The following is a 20,573-nucleotide window of genomic DNA, read 5'->3' as shown; positions in this document are numbered from 1 at the left end:
CCTCTACCAAGGCTACGGATAAGGAAATCCACAAAGCATGGGCCAAACAGACGAGATCGAAGATAGGAGTTGTATCAGGGACAGCATTGGCGGCTCAATACCTGTGACAATGCATAGGATAAGATCGACGGAGGAACAGCAACCGAAAAACTTTGCTTAAAAAAGGGTAGTAGCCAAGATCGAATGTGAAGACTTTTATTGGAATGAAGAAAGTACCTCCTAAATTTCGGTATTTTGAAGAGTTTGGTCATATTTTCCAACCCGAATTAACTGCAATTTGGTATTTTGGGTTCCCATTCACATCTTCTTACCAAATATTATCAATATTGCTCCAAGTTTTATCATAGCTCCCATATAACGGTACATCCCAAATTTCGGAATGTGGAGAGTTTGGATCGTTTTCCAATCGAATAGGCTGAAATTTTGATATTTGCGATATACATTGGCAAGGAAATCTCCATACCTAAAATTATCAATTTTGTCTTAAGTTTCAGGGTCGAACCCATATAAAGGTACCTTTCAAAATTCGGTTTTTTTATAATATTGGTAATGTTTTTCAACCGATTTGTCTCCAAATTGATATTTTGGGTTCTCATTGGCAAGGAAATCTTCATACCAAAAATGATCAATTTTGACTTAAGTTTCAGGGTAGGTCCCATATAAGGCTACTTTCTAAAATTCGGTTTTTTTTATAATATTGGTCAACCGATTTGTCTCTAATTTGATATTTTGGTTCACGTTTTTCTTTTGACCGATTTGTCTCTTCGATTTTTTGATATTTTGGGTTTTTCACATTGGCAGCAATTTGGTAGAATAGCGTACATGTAACGGTACCTCCCAAACAGAATAGACGGCAAATTGGTATTTTGGATTCTCATTGAGTAGAAAATCTTCTTACCCAAATAATTGATATCGTTCCACCAATCGATCGATATCATTATATTCTCATGTTTTTCTAAAACCATGTTTAATGAACCTTTTTATGGAAAACCATATATTGGTTAATTTTCCTATGTTTTTCTAATTCTACTTTATTAATTTTTTTGTTTCGATATTATAAAGCAAAAATTGTTATCATAGCAAAAAAAAAAATTAAAATTTGTAGGTTATGGAACAGACATTGCAGTAAACCATGTATTTCTACGTTACGTTACTGCATTAATTCCTCTACTCTGTCTCTCTCTATACACACAAATTACAACTCTGACAACTATATGCTTTGCAACGGCGTTAGCTAACATTTCCATTTTAACGGCGTCAGAAAAACCATCTGTCTTCGGGCACTGTTTGGGCATTACTCAAAATAAGAAGAAGCATTGATTGTAGCGATTGTGACGGAAAAAAAATTTATACGGAAAAGCGAGAGAAATAAAGTGGAATCGCCAGAAAAAGTTATAAAAAGATTTGTGATTTAACAACAAGAGGAAGTGAAATATCAGTGCGAATCTAGTAAAAAAAGAAAATATAATATCCCTAGAAAAGCAATAAAGCCTGTGAAAGAAAATAAAAGAAGCCAGTTAGCTAAAAAAAGCAAATAGAAAAAAGTCAAGTCAAGAGAAATCTGGCGAAAAAAAGTGTTTCTGAAGAAGAAAAACGAGCAAGCACGAGCAAAAAGTTTATTTAATGATGACGGACGGCGGGTGTATGACTCCACAAAGTGAACAGGAAAAGGTGAGTGTGTGGATTATTTCGATTATTAGTTAGTTAAATAATTTTAATAAAGTATTTTGTAGGTATTTGTAAGAAGAAGAAAAAAGGGCAATAGGGAAATGAGAAATATTAGTGAGGGTATGGAAAAATAAAATAAAAGCAACAGCAGCAGCTTTGGAACTTTTATTGGCCCTGCCAGCCATACGCTTACACATCTATATATACACACATACAGTTACGTAGCCAAAAAAAAACCGGTGTGTGCGTGTGTTTGATTATCATATATTTTTTTTGGTTCCGTATGGCCTTATTTGCGTTGTTGTTTGTGTTTTTTCTTCTTCTCTGTTTCTTTTTTTCCATTATTCTTTTTTATTTTATTTCATTAATATTTTTATGTGGTTGCCAGGTATTGTGGTAATGGCTTGAAAAGCCAAAAGAAATAAAAAAAACAATGACATTTATTTTTGACAACCAACTCCCACAAATTAAATGGCAGCTGTAAAAAAGTGACGTTTAACAAAAAGGGGTGGCAAGACAAGGCAAAACCAAGCAAAGCTTTCTCTTAAGGATTTAGTTTAGTTGTTTCTCCTGTTTCTTTTTAAATTTAGTTTTTTTTATAATTGCTGCTATCGTAGTTGCTGTTGTTGTTTTCCTTCTATTTTCTTTGCATTGTGCTGCGCTTGCAGCAAAGTTGTTATTGCAAGTATCAACGACCCCAATTGTGAAAAAACCTTCACTCACGACTATTCACAACATGTATAGTGCAAGCAATTTGCAATGAACGTCAACATTTTTACAACAATAACAAAAACAACAACAACGTCATCAGCAACAACATCACAGCGCACCTAGTACCATCCAGCCACCAAGCACTGAGAATAGAAAACAAGAGAAAAAAATTTTTGTATAAAATTAAAAGAAAAGCAGGCAAAAAAACAAAAAATAGAAGCATCGAAATGGCAACAACAATTAAAACTATTATTTCAACACCTCCGCCTCCACCACCAATCACCATCCATACCATCATTCTTAAAATCCATATCATTCATTGTGCCTGATGCCTCCTCCTCCTCCTCCTGCAGCCTCCTTAACTATTCCGTTCAGTTCAGCAGCAAAACAACATGAAATGCTAAGAAAAATAGACAAACAAGTACGGACAGACTCAGGCAGGCAATGCTAGATTTTCTTCTAGCCAACAGAGAGACGAAAAAAAATGCAAAAAATCTCTTGTGGGTATTTTTTTTCTTTAAATTTGATTTACAATTTACATTTCTTTTTCTAATGTAATTTTTCTAGTTTCTTTTAGTAGTTTTCCTTTCGGCTTTTAATGGAAAATAACAAACAAGATTTTTATTTTGAGTTTTTTTTTTTAATTCAGCCCACTGACTTTTTTGACCTCTAGACATAGGATTTTTTTTGAAGATAGCCAATGGAAGGATAGATAACCCAGGCAATGAATTCTGTTAATGGTTATATGTAAGAAAATTTTCCATATTTTAATTCAATTCAATATTAATTTTTATTTATTTACATAGACATACCTATGAGCAGAAAGGAAATAATCTAGAGTTAAGGAATCAGAGTGATAATTTTTTGAAGAGCAAATTGATAGTCTTTTAAATTCAGGACCACAATAGGCAGATAGTCGAAATGGAAAGGGGATAACCTAGGCAAAAGAATTGCCAATACTTTTTTTATTTTCAATACTAATTTAAAATCCAGGCGAGGGAAATTTAATAAGGCAATGAATTCGGTTAATGGCTGTCATGGCACCATGAGGTCGGTTATATGGAAGAGAAACTTTAATATTTTTTTAATTTTTAATATTCATATAGATGTGCAACAGGAGTGTAGTCGATATTAAAAATCTGATGAAAATGAAACCTCGAAAATATCAAATTACAATCAATTCGATTGAAAAACGTGTCCGTACTCCCAAGAAACTTTTGGGGATACCATTATATGGGAGCTATGATAAAAAGTGGACCAATGTTGATAGTTTTTGCGTGGAAAGATTTGGTACCCAATGAGAACCCAAAATTCTAAATTGCGGCCAAATCGTTTGATGAACATGCCCAAAATCTCGAAATTAGCGAAATTTTGGGTGTTCCGTTATATGGAAGCTACCTTATGAAGTAAACCAATATTGATCATTTCTAGTAGGAAGATGTCTTGCCCAGCAAGAACACAAAATCCCAAATTACAGACAAATCGACTGAAAAATATGACCATATTCCCCAAAAACAGAAATTTTAGAGGTACCATTATATGGGAGCTATCATAAATTGGTAGGAAGATTTGGTTGCCAATGAGAACCCAATATACCAAATTACAGCCAAATCGTTTGAAAAACATGCCCAAAATCGCGAAATTAGCGAAATATAGGGTGTGCCCTTTAATAGGAGCTACCTTAAAAGTTACCCAATATTCAGGATTTTTTGTAGGATTATGTGTTACCTAGTCAAAACCAAAAATCCAAAATTACAGCCAAAATGATCGTAAAACATGCCCAAAATCTCGACAAAACACGACAAAAATCCCCAAAATACCGAAATTTTCGAGATACCGTTATACGGGTGGCTATACCAAAACGTGGACCGATATATCTCTTTTTCAATACCAAACATTCTATGAGTAATAACAATGTATATGCAAAATTTCAAAGCTCTATCTTAAATATGGCAGAGCTCTATTGTGATTTTAACGGACCGGACGTTTATTATTCTCCGCCCCTCCTCTTGTAGCACTCAATAACATTATGTTCAAGGTATTCTATATTTGTAGTAGATGTTGTTTTTTTTAATAATACTGATAAAAGAATTGTTTGTAACCTTAAAAAATGCCGATATTCATTCCCTACCTCTCCATAACCTTGACATTGATTGTGTGATGCTACGCATGAATCTGTCTCACACACCACTTAACATCTACAGTAGTTGAAGTTTGTGAATTGTGGCTTTCAGACTGGCGTGAACAATATTAGTCAAGTATGCTTCAAAAATTTGAAAAAAGAACCAAACGGAACTTATAAATTGTCTCTGAGAACAAGTTGGAAAATATCTTATTTTTGGATAGTATATTTTTTACAAAATTTGAAATTTTATAAATATAATTTTTTTTTTTTGGAATGGGCTTGGATTCCAGATATTTTAGAATTCGGTATTAGGTGTGGATTATTAATATAGTATATTTTAAAAAAATCCATCATATGTTCAGATTTTTGTAAAATATTTTTCCAATCTCTCTTTAAAATAAAATTTTCGAAGCAGGGATTTAATCTCCTCCTTTTTTCCTATTTCAAAGCTGCCTCTAGTATTCTATTAAATGGGCTCATGTTGCCATATAATTAGGCCCAGTAGTTGTAGTTGGTATTATTTTATTTATTTATTTTTTGTAATTTTCAAAACCCACACTCCAATTAACACTATTTTTTCCCAGTTGATGGTCAACTCTAATTTAGGGGGGTTATCAACCATTATTTCTTTACCAAACATTGCATGTGTACACACAAAAAACAACAACAACAATTTATATTTTGACAGTTAATTAATGTTTTTCTTTATTTTGTCTACTCTTTTTGTTGATTGTGACTTTTTTTGTATCTGTTTTTCTAACAAATTGCCTACCAAATAGAAAAAATATGATTTATTTACATGTGTTTGAGTGTGTATGTTGATTGTTTTCTTGTCTAGATTGTGGGTGGATAAGTGAATACAGTCCCTGTAGGAAATGTCTATAGTAAATCACTACTGACTTACTATTGACATTTAACATGTGCTAGGTAGAGCCTCAGCGTCACATATGTGAGTTAATAGTTTGTAGATATAGACACATATGTCACTTGGAAACTTTTTATTATTTCGTTTGCTCAATTTTTTTTCTTCGCCAATTATTTAAATTTATAAATATATTATCCAATTATCTTTAATAACTTTAAACTCGCGTTTTTAACAAAATTTCTGTCCATTGCCGTCAAAATTATTTGTAACGCAAGAAAAAAAAAGAAGAAGCATAACCATGCTCAGAAGGCTGTTAACATAACAAATGCTTCTTCTTATCACATGAGACAAGTTGTTTGATATATGGACACATGTCGCCACAATAGTAAACAAAACCACACTAGTATATATTTTATAATTTCTTTTGCTAATTTTTGTTTATTTTTCTATTTCAATTTACTTTCAATTAATTAATTAAATTCTCCAATTGCCTTTAATCACTTAAAAATCGTGTTTGTAACAAAATGTCTGTCCATTGCCGCCAAATTTATTTGCAATAAATGAAAAGATAAGAAGAAGCATAAACATGCTCAGTAGGCTGGTTAACATAACAAATGCTTCTTCTTATTACATGATATGTAGAATATGGACACATTTCGCAACAATAGTAGACAAAGGGATACAGCACACCACATTTCCTTCAGGGGTGACTCAAATATTGTTGAGGTTAGGTTTTGAAAAAGTTAGCTTTTTCCTTATATGTAAATCCCCTTAAATAAATTTAACATCCACTTGGTGCAATTGATCTTCAATCATTGTAATGTTTTTATTTATTTATTTTTTAATTCTCTTCATTAATTAGAAGTCTCTTTTTATTATTTGAGAACAAAAGTAAGGTTAGGTTGAAGCAAAAAATGCACATAAATTCCTTGCGATTCGTGCAGTTTCATGGATATTTATTTTTTTATTTGTATGCATTTCGTTAACTTTTTTCGTTAAATTTTCAATTTCCAAAAAAGTGAGGTTAGGTTGAAAAAATTAATATTTTTCGTACATAACTCCACGTGGATTTAATTACACTTTGATTTAATGTAATTGATCCTTAATCACTGTAGTTAATGAGAATTCTCTTCATTGATTAGAGGTATCTTTATATTCATTTGGGGGAAAATGTGAGGTTAGGTTGAAGCAAAAAAATTCACATAAATTCCTTGCGATTCGTGCAGTTTGATGGATATTTATTTTTTTATTTGTATGCATTTTGTTAACTTTTTTCGTTAAATTTTCAATTGTTTGTATGCATTTCGTCAACCTCATTTCGTAAAATTTTCCAATTTCCAAAAAATGTGAGGTTAGGTTAAAAAATAATTAATTGTTTTCCCACATAACTCCACGTGGATTTAAATGCAAGTTGATTTAAGGTATTTAATCATTGTAATATTAATCAATTTGTTCTTCTCTTCATTCATTTTTATATTTGGAAAAAGTGAGGTTAGGTTGTCACAATAAATTTTCGAAAAAATAAAATTTTTCCTATATAACCTTGATAACATGCAATTGTTACTCAATCTTTGTAATATTTTTCAATTTAGTGTTAACTTCATACATGTGTGTGGTTAGGTTGAAACAAAAAATTCACTATAAATTTCTCGTGAGGCCTCTGTAAAGCATAAAAAATATGGTTACTTAAATTCCAACCACTTTTGTTTGTTTGTGTCTATTTTTATAATTGATTTTTTGTTGATTTTCACAGTTTGCCAGAAGTGAGGTTATGTTGTCAAAATGTAATTTTCTTTTCCTTGTAATTCCTCATGAAGAAACTAAACTTCCATTATGTGCAATTGATCCTCAATCTTTTTACTATTCTTTACTTTTTTTAATACTCTTCATGAATTATAAGAAAATTTTTTAGGTTGTGCAAAAAAAGCTATACATCAAAATGCTTGTGCTACTTAAAATAGAATTGAGGAGCGGGTTATAATATTGTACATAAATTCTAAATTTAATTTTTAAATCAGATTTTTTTAATCTAATTTTGCAGTGGGAAGAAGTGAGGTTAGTTTTTAAAAAGTAGCATTATTAGAACCTTCTGCTCTCATTTTAACAAAAAATTATCCCAAAATCGTTTCCTTAATTAAATTTTTAATTCAGAAATTTATTTTTTTAACCTAATTTTGCAGTGGGAAGAAGTGAGGTTAGGTTTTTAAAATATAAACATACTTTCTCCCCTATGAATTAGCATTATTGAAACTTTCTGCTCCCATTTTAACAAATATAATCACTGCAATAGTTTTCTGTATTGCAGCTGGCAATATTTTTCCATTTCGTTTCCAACAAAGAACTCAGTTTCTATTTCCTGGTGACAGACTGGCCTGGCCCACTGTATCTCTGTGTGTTTATGTGAAAATTGTTATTGTTATCATTTATTTTTCTTCTTCTTTCAATTAACATTTTTGTTGTTAATTGAAATCCAGTCGGCCTAACCATTCCCATTTTCAAAAACAAAAAAAAAAATATTATGAGATAATTTATTAATTAGGCAGGCAATTGTAGTTCTCCGCCCTCACACAACAAATGTTAATATTTAATAATCAAACAACAACAACAACACCACTTTATATTTAATTACACAAAAAAATGCTGATTTAAATAATTGTTATTCTTTTTTATTATTATTTATTCTTAAAAGAGAAAAAAACCTAGTAAACAATAAATTACAGGTATTGGTTTTGTTGATAATAGTAGTGGTAGTAGTGTGGGCAATGCTCGATCAAGCATCGACCTTGCCAGTAGTGTTCAGTTAGTTCACTTTGTGTCTGTCCGTCAGTCTATCGTGTCTAGTTGTTTTGAAACTAAATAACATAATTTTATAAACAAACATTCCTCCACAACTATTGACATATAGCAGCAGCAGTAGCAAACTCATTCATGTACTTGTACGCATGCATAAGCAAAATGAAACCCCCACACTATCATTCATTGCTGTGTTGTTGTTTTCTTTCATTCTCCTCCCCACATATATTATTTATCTAAAATATATGTTAGTCCTTGCGCCCCCATTACCCCACCTTTGTTCGTCTCTCTCTTTGCTCTTTTGCCTTCTTTGAACATCTGTGTATTCTGTTTTTATCAACTATTTTTTTTAATATTATTGCTTTGCCAATTGTTGTTGCATTCACAATAATAATAACAGCAATAACACAAACAACAACAACATGATATAGTGAAGTGTCGTCATGCTCAGCAAAATAAAAACAATAATAACAAAAACAAACACAGCCTAACTACTAGCACAACAACACTCCCTCCCTCCCATACAACTCCTCTCTCATCATATGTGTGTTAACGAACAACAATAACAAACAAGATTTTGTTTTTGTTTCTCGTCGCGTCGTCTCCTCTATCATCAGACGGCGAGAATAGAACAAAACAATAATAGAGGTTATTTTGTGTGTGAGAGAGAGGGAGAAACCGTTCATGAGAGTGTACGCGTAATTGAGATTTGTCACCTTAAAACAGTGTTGCTAATCATTTAGTTGCATTAAAAAGCGCCAAATTTAAGGAATTTGGGAGGGTTTTAAATAAAATGAAAGAATTTAATGAAAATAAGGCATTTTATTGTTATTTAATGTAATTAATTTAAGAGAAGTGGACAATTAATGTCTATTTTAGAAATAATAAAAATCTGCAATTATTACTTTAAATATAAGAAATGACGCTATAGAAATTCATAATTCATAGGGGAACTTTTTAAGAGATTTTTTAAATTATAATTTGATTGTGATGCCAGCATTTAGGATTAAATGCTTTTAATTAAACGCTACAAAAACCGTTTAACCTAAACATCACTGGCACTTATATTAAATCTTAAAAATAGAATAACAAAATTTCAATAATTTTTATGAAATAAAAAATTAAAACATAAAAAATTAAGGAATTTTAAGTTAAAGAAATATATATATAATAACAAAATTTATAACACATATATGAGGGATGATACATATTTTAATTGTTATTTACAAAAAATATTACATTTTAAAAAAAGTAGCCGTTACAAGGACTTTATGTTAATTTTTTAACAACCTAACCTCATTTTTTCAAATGTAAAAATATTTATAATTTGCAAAGAAATTATGAAACTAGAAAATAAGAAGAAGAAACAATGTAACTAGAAAATTACTACAATAAAGGAACAATTTCAAATAATGTTGATATTCTAAACATAATTTTTTTTTAATTTTCAAATTTTTCAAAAAATAATTTTTTGAGGGCAAAAAAAACTGGAAGAAAATATTACAACAACAAAGAATAAATATTAAATATATTTGACATTGAAAAAATACCTTTTGTTATCCTAGTAAACAATTTTTCCGGTCATTTGGGACATTCCAGATTACAATGAGAATTTCTTCTAGAACAAAATTATACACCTGTTTACAGTATCTATTTCATGCATATTCACACATATTCCAATCGTAAACATTATAACTACAAATATTTATTTATTAACCAAACGCTAATTTGTTTTTTTTTGCTTCTTCTTGTTTTTGTTGTTGTTTTTTTTTGTGTTAGTAATTTCGTGAGAAGTTATTTAGATTTTTGTTTTGTTTGTAGAAAATTGCGCCGCATTTTTTTGATATAGTTTTTGTTTTGGCATACATATCAAGTGCGGAACCTAAATCTATGGAGATAAGGTTCTCTAAAAAACTTTTGTGTTTTTGGGAATTTCTCAAACTATAAGGAAGATTTTTTGTATTAGAATCAAACAGGATTTAAATTTTTCAAAAAATCTTTTCAAGATTAGGTTCTCACATACATTTTTCCACTTCTTTCGGACCCTACCTCAAAAAATATGACGTAAACCTGTCGTCAACATGTTTACGAAAATTCTTTTGTTTTTTGTAAAAAAAAAAAAAATCCCAAACAACTGGCAAATATGGTGGGCAAAACAGAATTTGTTGTTATTCTATCTTCAAAGTTTTTGAAAAAAATAAATAAAGAAACAAAAAAAAAATTTAAAAACAATTTTATGACTTTTAATTATTGTTGTTTACTACGCCTTTTTGAATTGGTTGTTTATTTTGTATTTTATTTTTGAAATGCGTCACACTCCGCCAGTACACCCAATATCCACTTCGTACGTGATTACATCATTAAAACAAGATTACAATAAATTATGACCAGGCCAACAAAAAACAAAATGCAGTTGGGTTTTTATTAAAAAAAACTGCAAACCAAAAGGAATAAATGGACAAATCTAACTCTGAAGCGTTTTTAATAAAATTCGGCACACGCTAGGCTATCCTAACTCCAGTACTTTGTGCAAATCGGCCTAACTTTGACCCTTATGTTTGTACCTGTACAACAGTATTTCCAATTTCAAATTTAAAACTAATATTAAAATTTTGTCATTTGTTATGAAATCCATTTTACACAATAAATCCAAGGTTGTTAAAATTAGTTACAAATTAATATGACCAAATAAATTAGGACCTAATTTTACCCTTTATTGGCCTCGACGAGAGAATGTTTTCCCATGAATTCGAAACACCCATTTGAAATTCCAAGGCATGACCCCATTAATGTATCAGGGTTTGGTTTTAATTTTGTGTTTAGAATGTCCGATGCTACCTGTTTGTTTTTTCTTTTTCGGAAAAATAGGAAGAGCAATTCCAAGAATGTAATTTACACATGGACGGACAACAACAAAAGGTTTCATGTTTCCAAATGAGATTTTATTTCTGTTTTGTTTTGACAAACTAAAATTTGTGGTGATTTAAGTGGAAAACACATTTGATACGCATGGACTTAACACACTAAACACCCTGTAGGAAATGTCCGATAGTAAATCATTGTGAATATGAACTAGTGACACAGTCAGTAGTTTGTAGATATAGACACAAGGTGTGACATATGTCACTTGTAAATCTTTTATAATCTTTTTTCACCAATTCACCAAATAGTTATCCAATTACCTTTAATTATTTATTTAACATCACGTTTTTACACAAAAATTCTGTCTTCCGCCGCCAAAGCAATTTCTAATAAAATAAAAATAATAAGCATAACCATGCTCAGTTGGCTGATTAACATAACAAATGCTTCTTCTTATTACATGATATGTAGACAAGTTGTTTGAAATATGGAGGACACATAGTTCCTGCAGGATATAGACACAGCGCCACACTAGTATATATATTATAATTTCTTTTCCTACTTTTTTCAATTTTCTTTCATTTAATTAATTAAATTCTATAATTTCCTTTAATCACTTGCCGCCAAAATTATTTCTCATAAAGAAAAATAAGAAGAAGCATAACCATGCTCAGCTGACTGTTAAAATAACAAATGCTTCTTCTTATTACATGAGACACGTTGTTTGATATATGGACACATGTCACCACAATACTAAACAAAACCACACTAGTACATATTTTATAAATTCTTTTGCTAATTTTTGTTTATTTTTCATTTTTAATTTTCTTTCATTTAATTAATAAAATTCTCTAATTATCTTTAATCACTTAAAAATCGTCTGTCCATTGCCGCCAAACTTATTTGCAATAAAAGAAAATTACAAAGAAGAAGCATAACCATGCTCAGCTGTCTGGCTAACATAAACAATGCTTCTTCTTATTTAATGATATGTCATGACAAGTTGTGGAAAATGTGGACAAATTGTTGGCAGCCAGAACACATTTCGCTAAAAAAAACAATTGGAACAGGTAAAAAAATAACAACAACACATGGGAATATAATCCGCTTCGTTTTCATAATCCATTTTGTTGAAAGATCGAACGATCCGATCCATCCGTCTCGTTGATTATTATCTATTGTTTAGATTTGTTTGGCGTTGGATGGCCTAAGTGAAACAAAGAAGAAGAAGACAAAACCAAAATGGATGCATTTCATTTCTTTTCAAGAGAGAGATGCTTTTACCCACCATCATAAACAATATATGACGATCGACCTACATACCGATGGATGGATGGTGGCATGGAAGAATGGAATGAAAGAATGCCTAACTGAATATACACATCTCATGCAATGCAACAACAAACAAGCAGCCTACATTAATTTCTGCAACATGCTGTGAAACAATGAACCGCTTGGTTGTTTGGATGTTTGTTTTTGCCGAACCACTCAACGGCAGATGTTAAACGATCATATTTCTCTTTCTTTTCTCCCCTAATCCCTCCTCCTCCTCACACTTCTTCTGCATAGAAAAATTTCGTTGAGGCATGAAAAAATGTACTTCTTTCCTCTTTTGGTTGGCTAAAGGGCATGCCAACCGAATGAAGAAGAAGTGGGAAAAAAGAAAAAGGGAGGTAGAACCTCAAATTTTCATTCCAACTAGCGACAGTTGTAACCAAAAATATTGTTTAGAGGGTTGTAAAATACAAACCACAATTAGGCAGAAGATTTGATAAATGTGTTTTCATTTCGGTTTAGCTAATTACTTGGAAGAAGGGTTCGGATCGGTCGATCGATCAGGAAGGCAGGCAAGTCCGACACTTAAGATGTTATGGTGATTAGTACCGACTTTCACAAGAATCTCTCAAGTAGTTGTGTGAAAACAATTCGAAATAAATTTAATTCTTGTTCTAAACAAATTCGTGGGAAAGGGGTTTTTTTTTAAAAATTGACGGGATTTGGAGAAAACAAATTTTCAAAAATATTTTGAAGAGCTCTGTAACGGGTAGAACACAAATACTTCCATAAGCTTCCAAAATATATAATAAATTGGGCTGGTTGGCTATACGCACACGTAATTATATTTTTTTAGGGTTATCCAAGGCGTGGATTTATTAAAAAAATATTGTTTTCAAGGGCGATTTTTTTAATTTTTTGTTCTTATGTTGAATTCTAATTCCGAAAAAAATGTGTTAATTAAATTTGACATTTTCACACGTTTCACATTTCCTTCCTATATATTTTTTATCATCGCTGATTGATGGCAGGTCATTATTATTATTTTCATTTATTTTTGGCACAGTACAATTTAAATGCATACAGTGTGCGAGCGTGGGGTGTAGAAACATCCCACATTACTGGACGGACAAAGAGTAGGCTATCTGAAAAGTAATTTCCATCACGAGCAGAAAGCAATTTTTTTCTCAGGGTCATTCATTCAAAAGTTTCAGTATCATTACTAAAAAATTCTAGTAGTGATGAAAACTTTTGATATTCTATTCTATTTTTTTTTTCAATAATTATAGCTTGAACAATATTGATACTGATTTCTTTCGGAAAGAAATTCTTTAAAAATCTATTCTTAAAAAAAATCCTAAAAAATCCTGGATATCCAATAAAAATTCACACGTATAGACCTGGATCAAATATTCTTTGTATCTGAAAAAATCGTAAAAAATGTATATTCGAAAAAAATCTCTACGTGATTCTACATTCAAATTTTTTTAGGCTGAGAATATTTTTGTCGCCAAAAAAAATTAACTTTTTATTTTGAAAAAAAAAAAAAATGTAAAAAATTATTTTTTTGCGTTAAACGTGTCATTGCATTTTTTTATTTACAAAAAATATTGTTGTTTTGTTGCTGTTGTATACATAAATGACAATCAAGTCATATACTCTGTGTTTATCATCTGTCCTGTATTTTGTTTTCCAAATTGGAATTCCTTGCCATCCAAACACACACAAACCCATGAAAATGTGTGTATTTTCATTTTTGTGGTTCTGTTTTTTTTGTCTGCTATTATTATCGAATCGTTATAATATGGGAGAAATGCGCATTTCATTATAATAATAATAATAATAATAAAAAGTAATAATGCACATACTTGTACACACATTAGGGTGGTCCTCATTCGTTTCTTGCATTTTTTTAAGTTGAAAGAATTTAATAATAGTTCAGATTTTGATTAAGTCTCTGAATGTGATCTCTCTGTTGGTCTCTGGAAAAAAAAATATTCATAAAAATGTTACACCTAACACTCGGTTGGTCTATGGGCAAAATTATTTTTTTTAATACTAATTTGTAGTTCTTTTGTTTTTTTTTTTTTAATACCAGGTTTTGAATATTTTTAGAACTAAGAGCCAAATTTGGTTTTTAGTAAAATCTGGTTTTCTTAGTAAAATAATTGTTTATTTACCGACCTTAATATGCATATGTTCTCGTATGAAGGGGGCGGCTTGCACATTTTACCACCCTATGCTGCAGCCGTAGCACCAATTTTGAAATAATTGCTTGTATTAATATTATTTTTTCATAGTAATATTGGTGGTATCGTTTTTGTTGTTGTGATTGTTTTACGTTTTTTTCAATTTTTTTTTTTTGGTTTTTTTTATCAGCGTCATTTTGTGGTGTGAGGTTTGTTTGCATTTCATATATGCATATAAAAACAATTTTTTTGATTCAATAAATATTTATCAGCAAAAAATTTTATTTAATTTTTTTTTTATATTTTTGAAAATGTAAACACATATTTTAGTGTGGTTGCTGCGTCTATAGGAATGAACGCACGTGCAGTTTAATGAGTTGGGGGAGTGAAGGGGAGAAGGTATGAGGTCTCGAGGGGATTAACTGATATTATTATATGGGGAATTCCATACAATGGGGTGGAAAGTCGTAATTCTTTTGAAGGCACAAAATTGGTCTGTGTGGAAAAAATGTCTTCTGGGAACATATCTTTACAAATTGAAGTCTCCATTTATACCTCTGATAGTCCTCCAAAAAAATCTTATTTTAAAACTCTATTCTATACTTCTGATCCGACAAATATTTTTTACATATTCCCAATTATATCTCCCTCAGTCCCCCGAAAATTATTATATAAAAATACCAATTTATAACTCTGATAGTCCCTCCGAAATATATTGTTTAAAAATCCCATTTTTTTACTTCCTATAGTACCCAGAGAAATTGTATTCAAAAATCCACGCTTATAATTCTGTTATAACTCTGATAGTCCCCCGAAAAATATTATATTGAATTCTCCACTGATATGTTTGAAAGTCCTCCCAAAAATTATTATGTGAAAATCCTCAATAAAGCCTCTGATATTGCCTTGAAAATGTTATTTAATATTTAAGGCTGAAATGTCTAATAGTCCCCCTCGATTGATATTATTTGGAAATCTCCACTTATACCTCTGATAGCGCCCAGAAATATATTATTTTAAAATTCAACTGGTACCTCTGGTAATTTCTAGAAAATTATTATTTGAAAATCCCAATTTATACCTCTGATAGTCACTCCAGGCCAAAAACATATTATTTAAAAATCCCAATTTGTTTTTGATAGTCCCCAGTAAAAAAATATTAATTAAAAAACTCCTTACTTATAGCTTTGATAATCCAATAAAAAAATTTAAATTGCCACATATAGCTTTGAAAGTCCCCAGAAAATTTTTGTTGAAAATCCCCAGATATAGCTTTGAAAGTCTTCCTTCGTTAGACCAGCCGACAAATACTATTTTATTACTAAAAACCCCCCTTGTAGCTTTGAAAGTCCTCCAAAAAATATTATTTTAAAATCTCCAGACATACCTTTGAAAGTCCTCTGAATTTATTATTTAAAAACCCACACTTATTGCTTGAAAGTCCTTCGAAAAATTTTGTTTACAAAAATCCCAAATTATATCTCGTTTGGATCCCCAAAACTTATTTTAAAACCCAAAATTATAGCTCTGATAGTCCTTGGAAAATAATTATTAAAAATATCATATTTAAAGGTCTTAAAGTCTAAAAACCAACGTTTAAGGGTCTAAAAGCCTTTTCAACTGATTTCAAATTTTAACTTTATAGCTCTGATGGTTCTCCTTGGCCTTTCATTATTTATATATATTTTTCCTTAATTTATTATTTTTTTCTTTCCTTATTCTTTCTAGGTATTCCAATGGATCAATGAATTAGCCCATCCCGAAACCCGCGAAGCTGCTCTGCTGGAATTGAGCAAAAAACGTGAAACAGTTACAGATTTAGCACCAATGCTATGGCATAGTTTTGGTACAATAGCTGCCCTCCTACAAGAAATTATCAACATTTATCCCTCAATAAATCCTGCCACATTAACTGCTCATCAATCGAATCGGGTGTGTAATGCCTTGGCACTGTTGCAATGTGTTGCCTCACATCCGGATACGCGTACCGTATTTTTGCAAGCACAAATTCCCCTGTTCCTATATCCGTTTTTGCAGACGACATCAAAGACGCGACCATTCGAATATTTGCGTTTAACAAGTTTGGGTGTTATTGGGGCGCTTGTTAAGGTGGGTTACACTTTTTTTACTTTGTTATATAAAAATATAAAATTAATTTTTTGTTTTTTCATTACAGACTGATGAACAAGAAGTGATAACCTTCCTCTTAACTTCGGAAATCATTCCCCTATGCCTACGCATTATGGAATTTGGCTCAGAGCTAAGCAAAACTGTGGCAACATTTATTCTACAGAAGATACTGCTCGACGAAAGTGGTCTATCGTATGTCTGTCAGACATATGAACGATTTTCACATGTAGCTATTATTTTGGTGAGTAGTTCGAAACACACACGCACACACATATATTTCAAATATTCTCGAAAACATGAGCAGGGTTATAATGAAGCTAGAAATCAATTAATAATAGAAACTATTAATTCATATAATGAATTTTAGATCAATCAAGGGGCCACTTCTGACTGAAATATATTATTTAAAAATAGACCTCTAAAAATATTATTTACAAATCCCCATTTATACTTCTGAAAGTCCCCAGAAAAAAGTATTTAAAAATTCCCTCTAATACCTCTCTCTAATTTAAAATCCCCCACTTTTACCTCTGATAGTCCCCAGAAAAATATTATTTAAAAAACCCTATGATACCATTGATAGCCCTTGAAAAATATTATTTAAAAATACCCCCTTGTAATTCTGATAGTGCTCTGAAACATATTTAAAAAAAAAACACTCTAATACCACTGATAATCCCCCAAAAAATTATTTAAAATTCCAGTCTAAAATATTTAAAAACCCCTCGAAAAATATTATTTAAAAATCGTCATTTATATCTCTGATAGTCCTCTGAAAAATATTATTTAAAAATCGCCATTTATATCTCTGATAGTCCTCTGAAAAATATTATTTAAAAATCCCCATTTATACCTCTGATAGTCCCCAGAAAAATATTATTTTAAAAATACCCTATGATACCACTGATAGTCGTCCCCAAAAAATGTTAATTAAAAATCCCAACACTAACCTTAGAAAATATTCTTTAAAAATCCCCGCAAGGCAAAGGTTTTTAAACAATATACTCAACCTTTCCTTTATTAATCGATATAAAAAAATTTCTTTTTATAACTTCACCTTTGTCTTTATTTAAAATATATTTTCAATAACTAATTTTTAAACATTTTCCTTTCTTTTTCCACAACAGGGTAAAATGGTGATACAATTGGCAAAGGAGCCATCGGCACGTTTGCTTAAACATGTTGTTCGTTGTTATTTAAGATTATCCGACAATCCAAGGTAAGATGAATTTTTAGTTAGAAATATCTCACACAGTCCCCAGAAAAAAACTCCTTCTTATAGCTTAAAAAGTCCTCTGAAAAATATCATAAAAATTCCCATTTACACCTCCTAAATTGCCCCGAAAAAAATATCATAATAAGAAAAAATTCCCATTTACACCTCCTAAATTGCCCCGAAAATATTATTTTGAAATCCACGTTTATACCTATGGTAGTCATCGGAAAAATATGCGTATACCTCAAATAGTCCCCCCGAAAAATACCTTTTATAGTCCCCCAAAAATTTAATTTAAAAATCTTCACTAACAGCTTTGAAAGTCCTCCGGAAAGGAGAATGACTATGTATAAGTATTGTCCTTCAAACATATATTAAAAAAATCCAGGCCCTTGAAAAAATAATGTTTTAAAAATCCACGCTTTTATAATGTTCCCGAAAATATATATTTTAAAAGTTCCTGCCTTTCTACTGTCGCCGAACACAATTTTTTTTTGGATCGACGGGTTTATTTAATACTTCAAGAACATATTTTTTAAATCAATCTATTTAAAAAATTCGACCCCTTTCTGTTATTCTTGAAAAATTCCATTTTAAAAATCCAAGCTCTTCTACTGTCCTCAAAGAAGAGCTTGGATAAATTGAAAAAAATATATATATTTATGTAAAAAATCCTTATCCTTGAAACAAATTTCTACTGTCTTAAAAAAATATATATTTTTTTTTAAATCGATGATTTTTTGCTGTCCTAGAAAAATATATATTAAAAATTCAAGCCCTTCTACTGTCCTCAAAAATATTTTTTTAAACTCGGCTTCTACTGTCCTCAAAAAATATATTTTAAAAATCCAAGCCCTTCTATTGTCCTTGAAATTGTATTTTTAAAAATCCAATCCTTTCTACTGTCCTCAAAAAATATTTTTTAACTCGGAGCCATTCTACTGTCCACAAAAAATATATATTTTAAAAATCCAATCCGTTCTACTGTCCTCAAAAAAAAAAAAAATTTTAACTCGACACCCTGCTACTGTCCTCAAAAAATATATTTTAAAAATCTAAACCCTTCTACTCTCCTCAAAAAATATATTTTAAAAATCCAAGCCCTTCTATTGTCCTTGAAAAATATATTTTAAAACTCCCATCCCTTCTACTGTTCTCAAAAAATTGTATTTTTAAATCAAGACCTTTCTACTGTCCTTGAAAAAATATATTTTAAAAATCCAAGTCTTTCTACTGTCCTCCAAAAAAATTGTTTAACTCGACGCCCTTCTACTGTCCTCAAAAAATATATTTTAAAAATCCACGAATTTCTAGAGTCCTTGAAAAATATATTTAAAAATCCCAGCTCTTCTATTGCCCTCAAAAAAAAATGTATTTTTAAATCGAGGCCTTTCTAATGTCCTCAAAAACATATAATTTTTTTTAAATCGACACCTTTTTTCTGCCCTTGAAAAATATATTTTAAAATCCAAGCCTTTCTATAGTCCTTGAAAAAATATATTTCAAAAATCCCAGCATTTTTTAGTCCTTAAAAAAATATATTTTTTAAAGATCCCCCCTCTGTCCTAAAAATATATACTTAGAACAATGCACGTACTGATTGTCCTTTAAAAATATTTTTTTTTGAAAAAATCTACGCTTTGAAAAGATATATATTTTTTTCAATACTCTCTAAATATTTTTTTTTTAATTTATTGTACATATTTTAATTGTGATTTTATTAATTGTTGTTATTTTTTTCTCTCTTCTTTCTTTTTACAGAGCACGAGAGGCTTTACGACAATGTCTTCCAGATCAATTACGTGATGCCACATTTTCCGTTTGTCTGCAAGACGATAAGTCAACCAAACACTGGTTGCAATTGTTAATCAAAAATTTGGAATTGGGTGCCGTACCACCAACAGATCCCCGTCAAATTGGTATGTCACCATTGACCTCATAAATTAAGTTAATATTATAGCAACAACAAAAATCAGCAACAACAACAACCCAAGTAACTCTACACCACAGTACTACAGACCAGAACAGACTTCTGAGACAAACAAAACAGCAACAATGATGATAAATTAAAAAAAGAATGCAGCTTTTTCTAAAAAAAATTAAATAAAAAACAACAAACAATACTAATTAACAAAAAATCCAAAACAGTCCAATGGCTTAAAGTCTGTCTGTTTTTTTACATATATATAAATATACATATAGAATATATTTTCGTTATTACAATAACAATTATTATTAGAAAAAGAAAATGGAGATATTTTTTACTTAAATACTGAAAGAAAAAAACATGAAAAAAAACAACAAAATTTCGTATAAGTCAACAAACAATATTACTTAAAAAACAACAACAATTTAGAAACAAAGAAACCAACAACAAATAAGTGAACATCATATTTATAAATAAACAAAACAAATTATATATTATATAAATATTAATAATAATGTAAAGTAAACGTGATAAATGTGAATATAATTAAAAAACAACAACAAAAAACTCTCTTATAAAAAAAATTATGGGAAAATTTAATTATTATAAAATATAAATGTAAACTATGTATATGCATAAAACTAAAAAAACAACAACCTAAGTTAAATACAACAAAATCTTATTTTAAAATACATTTTAGAACTAACCAGAGGAGACTGTGACAAACAAAATATTATATGTTTAAACAACAACAAAAAAACAAATGCTAAACATTTCTAAATTAAATTAAAAAAAAACACACACACTAAAAC

At 30.2% G+C, this 20,573-nt stretch overlaps 1 protein-coding gene across 1 annotated transcript; it reads left to right on the top strand.

Moving 5' to 3' along the window:
• Positions 1 to 1,547: 1,547 nt before the first annotated feature.
• On the top strand, positions 1,548 to 19,806 carry LOC133329835 (CCR4-NOT transcription complex subunit 9). Its single transcript, XM_061538295.1, has 5 exons — positions 1,548 to 1,671; positions 16,217 to 16,597; positions 16,665 to 16,859; positions 17,746 to 17,837; positions 19,596 to 19,806. Exons 1-5 carry the CDS (start codon positions 1,624 to 1,626, stop codon positions 19,774 to 19,776), a joined length of 897 nt encoding a protein of 298 aa, XP_061394279.1. The 5' UTR covers positions 1,548 to 1,623; the 3' UTR covers positions 19,777 to 19,806.
• The last annotated feature ends 767 nt before the right edge of the window (positions 19,807 to 20,573 follow it).

This window comes from Musca vetustissima, unplaced genomic scaffold (assembly GCF_032173495.1).
Source record: "Musca vetustissima isolate MV318-11 ecotype Yass unplaced genomic scaffold, APGP_CSIRO_Mvet_v1 utg12221, whole genome shotgun sequence".
NCBI lineage: Eukaryota > Metazoa > Arthropoda > Insecta > Diptera > Muscidae > Musca > Musca vetustissima.
This window is presented reverse-complemented; position numbering and strand designations above follow the sequence as displayed.